The sequence below is a fragment of the Hydractinia symbiolongicarpus genome, chromosome 13, assembly GCF_029227915.1.
Source record: "Hydractinia symbiolongicarpus strain clone_291-10 chromosome 13, HSymV2.1, whole genome shotgun sequence".
Lineage (NCBI taxonomy): Eukaryota > Metazoa > Cnidaria > Hydrozoa > Anthoathecata > Hydractiniidae > Hydractinia > Hydractinia symbiolongicarpus.
Window position 1 is genome coordinate 13227748 of NC_079887.1, and position 5942 is coordinate 13233689.

Consider the following 5942-nt stretch of genomic DNA (forward strand, 5'->3'; position numbering starts at 1 on the left):
GATGTTTTTTCTATATATTAATTGTTGAGATAAATACCAGAACTAGATACGTAAATACATACTAGGTATTTATGTATGCTCATTAATTTAACGTTAACTTTTCAAGTAGACGTCTAGCTTGCTCGTATAACCGATAGCTCATGTGTATAATAAAAATTAAGATTCGAGTTGTTCATAAAGTGAAGCAAGTTTTGTTTACTTAAATCTTTTGTTAAGAATTTTTCCCAATATGTACATCCATTCACTTTGGGTGAGTCAGCTTGAATGATTATATGTTTATTGGTTTTCCTGACCAACAGTTTGTTTACTAAACTTCTTCCGTTTAGCTTATTTTTTTATCCTAAGGGTTTTAACCAACTTCCTGTGGGTTTGATTAGTCCTTATGACAATTGTCTGTTCAACATTCCAATCTTTAGACACATCGATATTACAAACTACAACCACTGTGTTAGCGAATCCAGCACTCGGGAAGCCACAAGAGTGAATGACACCATTTCAGTAAACTCTTACACTACGCAATTTTATTATATAAGTTTAAAAAATTAAGCTTCCCAAAATGTTCCTATCTTTTTGCATTTCCAGGCTGATGTTTTTAACTCACTCACAAAATAAGGTGCGCAGTGTTTAAAAGACAAGTTCAGGAAGAAAACAGTGAGTCTATGCAGCGCCGTCTTATGTATTTTGACCTTTTGGTTTAAAGCGCCCTATAATTTTTAATTAAAAACATAGTTGAATGAAGCACGCAATGACGTTGTGAATGTTAAATCTTCTACTTTACCCTGATTAACTTTCGCGAAAAAATTTTTTTGCACAATATTGCCAGGGGCGGATCTAGCAAATTTTCTTTGTAGGTCATGATGCGCAGCATCATGACCTACTAAGAAAATTTGAATATACAGCTGGGGGTCTTGGGGGGCGCTGTAAGCCCCCCAAGCGGGGTTAGGGGCGGAGCCCCAGAAGCTTTCGCTAAAACGGGCTTTGCGAACCCTGAAATAGGCTTAAACGGGGACAAAAAACAACCTCGTATGCAGACGTTTTAGACCTTGATAACAGAAACGAAACATTCTCATAAACGCCGCAGCTCAGCATAAACACTTCAAATAGAAAAAGAATGACAACTTAAATGTATTTCGTTAGCATAAATCATTTTTAGACTGTTTCGCCCAATGTCAGGGCTCGTCAGCATGCCTAGGACAAACGAAAAATAGAATGAAAATATAGTTCGTTAAGCCCGACATGGACAGTCATAATGCCGCTCCGGAAACCAGGTACTGTCGGCTGGAGTCAGGCCGAGCCCGGAATAAGGAAAATTTATTTATAGAAAGAAGTTATTGTTAAAGTGGAAGTAAAGAAATGGCTCTGTCAACTGCACGCACAGGAATTAATTATCATTGCAGCTAGCTGTTTTGTCACATCATCGTATGATGATTGTAAAATTTTCAGAGGGTTGAGTATTATCATTACAGCTTGCTGTTTTGTTACATCATCGTATGATGATTGTAAAATTTGCAGAGGGTTAAGTATTATCATTGCAGCTTGCTGTTTTGTCACATCATTGCAAAAACAAATGTACTGTATATAACTACTGTAAGAAGGTAAATGAAAAAAACTAAAAAGAAGGTAATTGGATTCATAACGTTATCATCACCTTCATCACCACCACGTAAAATTTAAGCATTCGAGAAAGCTTAGAAGGAAAAAAAAGACTTAGTTACTCCTTGACCCAGGTACTGTCAGCGGAGCCTACTGAGCCCGGGGACAATTTTGAATCAATCAGGTTTGTCATCACCAAAAATGGGGAGGGGGGGGGAGAGGAAAGAGAGAAATATATTGAGTATGAAACTTATTACAGAAAGTAGTTTCTTAGGTATGGATTTGTACAAAAAATTATACTTTATTTTAAAATTTATTTATATTTATATATTTATTCAGAAAAGGAAGAAACAATATTATTTATTTTATTACTTGTTAATTTTAACTTTAGATATAAACAATATGAGTATATATTGAGGCTACATAGAAAAATAATTGATTTAAACATTTTACTTAAAATCCAATCTCCTGTTTTTAACAGCAAACTTATTGATGACTGATGAGGTGGATGGTACAAATTCTTTGTGTATATGTAACAAAGCTAAGCCATTTAACCTATCTGCCACCATTGTACTGCGATTGTAGTTCTTAAGCCTTCTCATTGCAGAGAAAGAGCGTTCACATTCGCAGGATGTCACTGGTAATGTGGCAAGAATTCTTAAGGCTACAGTCAAATTGTCAAATTGTAATGATGGAATTGCTTTAAGAGTGGCTGAAATATTATCAGGATAACTATCCTGCATCTCCCAGTACTTATGCCAGAGATCTAGCTCAGCATCAAGAGCTAAAAAGTTTGGCATGTCATCAGAATAAAAGCTACAAAAAGCTGTAAACTTGTCTTTCCATCCCAATAGACCATGTTTACTAACTAAAAACATCATCTTAGATGGAATAATTGACAAGCCCTGATAAGAAGTCACAGTAGATATGTCAAAACGTAACTTCAATTGAAGCATTCGTGTTACTGGCAGTGTTATATCAAATACAGACCGAGTAATTACCATTGTAATAATAAAATCAAAACTTGTAATTAATTTATATAAGGACAAGGCTTTTGATGATGTGTCAATATTGCATTGCCTTTGAACAAACATCTCCTCAAGAGTGAAAACAAGAGGGACATAAAGTTCTTGGAATGTATCCATACCTTCAACACGTTCAATCCACCTTGTGCGACAAACATCCTTAAGCTTATTTTTTAAGGAATCAGGAGCATACAATTTAATATTTTTCACAAACATGTCTTCCCTTACTTGGGAAAAATTAAAAAAATAGGAAATCTCTTTTATGTTATCAAGCACATTTCTAATTGTTTGGACTGAACAAGAGGCACATATACAGAGGTTGAGGCGATGACTATGACAATGAGTATAAATAGCCTTCCTGTTGATTCTCAAAATATGAGCAGAAAGACCATTAATTCTACCAGCCACAGCGCCAGCCCCATCATAACCCTGGCCTCTACAGTCTTGAACATTTAGAACTAGGTCATCACTTAGAGCTTTGAGAATAATGGAAGCAAGAGCACTTCCAGATAAACCTTCCTTACAGTGAAGAAATCGAATGAAATCTTCTTTAATGTCAAAATTGCTATCTACATAGCGTAAAACTAATGATAACTGCTCTTTATTGGATGTATCTGATGCTTCATCAGCTATAATCGTAAAAAACTTGTTTTTCTTAACTTCAGAAACAATATTTTCTGTGATTATATCTGCACAACAATTAATTATTTCATTCTGTGGAGTTTTAGAAATATAAGAAGAATTCTTATTACATTTTAGAAGATGATTTTCAAGGGTTGTGTCTCCACCACGTACTCTGTAATTTAAAAGATCAATAAAATTGCCAGTTGAACCAGTTGAAAAATTTCCAACTTCAGGATGATATTTACTATCATCCCTGTGGCCACGAAGAGGAATACAAACACGACCACATAAAATTATGGTGTCAACAATTGGTGTTAAGAACTTTCGATTATCAGCAACCTGTTTTTTGTAGTTGGAATCTATGATTACACTGATTGGTTGAGTTTGTCCTAAAAAATTCTTCACAAATGCACTAAAAGTTAGGCTGGTTTGAATATGTAAACCATTTTTTGATGTTTCATGTTGTTTAAAAAAGTTTTTGGCAGCTGGCCAATGTCGAAAAGGTTGAGAAAGCAATTTCTGTAACTTAGAAGTTTTGTTAGCAACCTTGTGACCAAAAAGGATACATGGCAAACAAAATGCTCCATCCAAAGTTGGTGAATATTTAAGCCATAAAAAGGTCTTTAGCCATTCATGCCGAAAGGAACGCCCACTTTTTTTAGGAAAAATAAAAGATTTATCGGGCACAAAAACATTGGTGATTAGGTTGTGTACACCTTTATCATTTAGACCTGAAACTTTAGAAAGGAAAGAGGCAACGTCATATTGATGTTCAAAATTTAAAACAGTAGCAAAGGAAATATCATTTAAAGCTTTGTCATTGTTATTAAAATCTTCAGCAGATGTGCTATTATTGTTACTATCTTTATAATCTTCAGTTAGTTTATTGTTAAAGGAAGCTTTATTAGGAAAGAAATTAAACTGTTTATCTTTAATCACAGGTTTTACAAGAGATAATTTCCCTGTTGCCTGTGCATCCGGAAAAAACCTTGTTTGCCTTTTCACAGGAGGAGATAAAACTTTTGTGTCCGCAGCTGAACCTGACTTGCGTTTATGTATCTGCTTAAAAATAATTGGAACGAAATGATTAGGTGCAAAATTTTCTCTGGATGGAAGTAAGCCCTCATAGCAAAACAAAATGTGAATAGCAAAAGCAGATGACAGAGCAAGCATAGCAAGAAAGGAACAATATTTCCGATCTACTAAATTTAAAATGGCTACCTCCTTAACTAAGTCTTCTTGTTTTTTGTCTGTGTTAAATGCAGAATTGCAGACAGACATATTGAGAATATCTTCCATAGATTTAAAGAGACTTTCTGGAAGAGCAAGGATAGAAGAAAATAGAGGATGCTTACAGTAAAAGCTAGCATTCATCATTAGCTCCACTGACACAAGAATTCGTAAGTCGTCAACCATCACATTTTTCCCAAACAAACACAACGCCATAGAACTGTACAGGCAATTTCCATTGACCTGAGACCTGTAATAAAAATAGGTATTGCTAGCTATTCTAAAACTTTAACTACACATTTTGCCAAACTGCTGCCTATTAAAGGTTTGTTTATGAAATTCAACTTGCTCAATATATAAATAAACTAAGAATGCATCAACAAAAGAAACTGAACAAGCAAGACATATTTGAGATGACCTTTGCACATTTTAAAACAACAAAGATTATTCATAATCTTTTTTAAGACAATATTCAGCTGCATAGTTAGTGGTCATAGTAACAAAAACGCATAGCTATTATAGAAACAACAAAAGATAAACATAAACAACTCACTTCAACGTAATTGCGCAACCATCCTTCTTTGCTTTCACATAGGCAGGAAGGTAGTATTCTGCATGGCAATTTCTTTGGATAAAACCAAAAGTAAGTTGTTTTTGCAACACGTCAGTAGATGGCAAAACAGAATTACATTTAAACTTTTTATTTAATTCGGCGTAAATTTGAGGTAGCTCATCAAAATTTTCGTTTTCAAAAACTAACTCCACACGCTCTCTCAAGCTCTTGCAAGCCATGTTGAGAACGGAAAGAATCTTCCGCATGCCTTACTTATATTTATACCAACATGCTACAAATTTTGACAGGTTTGTTTAAAACTTTCTGACTAAAAATAGGTCAGGCCCACATAGGTTGATTCTAGTCAACGGTGAAAGCCTCACGGGATAACCTAGAGCCAAGACTGGCTGGCTTCAAAATTTCTGACTAAAAATAGGTCAGGCCAAGATAGGTTGACTCTAGTGTATGGTGAAAGCCTCACGGGATAACCTAGAGCCAAGACTGGCTGGCTTCAAAATTTCTGACTAAAAATAGGTCAGGCCAACATAGGTTTGATTCTTGTCGACGGTAAAAGCCTCGCGGGATAACCTAGAGCCAAGACTGGGCTGACTTCAAAATTTCTGACTCAAAATAGGTCGGGCCCACATAGGTTTGATTCTAGTCGACGGTAAAAGCCTCGCGGGATAACCTAGAGCCAAGACTGGCTAACACAGGTCAGGTCAACATAGGTTGATCCAATTCGCGTTATGAGAAAACAAGGAGAAATATTTCGATCTTCAGATTCCGGGTAAATTCGACAGAATTCGATTTCAATCCTCGGCATTTTTTTACTAGGTCGCGTGACAGGGTTGACCTAGTCTAAATCCGCGCCTGATTGCGAATTTTATCCTTATTTGCGAAAAAATTTTCCGCCCTAG

The 5942-nt window shown here is 35.6% G+C and overlaps 1 protein-coding gene across 1 annotated transcript; it reads right to left on the reverse strand.

Moving 5' to 3' along the window:
• Positions 1-821: 821 nt before the first annotated feature.
• On the reverse strand, positions 822-5560 carry LOC130623734 (uncharacterized). Its single transcript, XM_057439246.1, has 2 exons — positions 5026-5560; positions 822-4722 (listed from the first exon to the last, which is right to left on the reverse strand). Exons 1-2 carry the CDS (start codon positions 5289-5291, stop codon positions 2043-2045), a joined length of 2946 nt encoding a protein of 981 aa, XP_057295229.1. The 5' UTR covers positions 5292-5560; the 3' UTR covers positions 822-2042.
• Between the last annotated feature and the right edge of the window lie 382 nt (positions 5561-5942).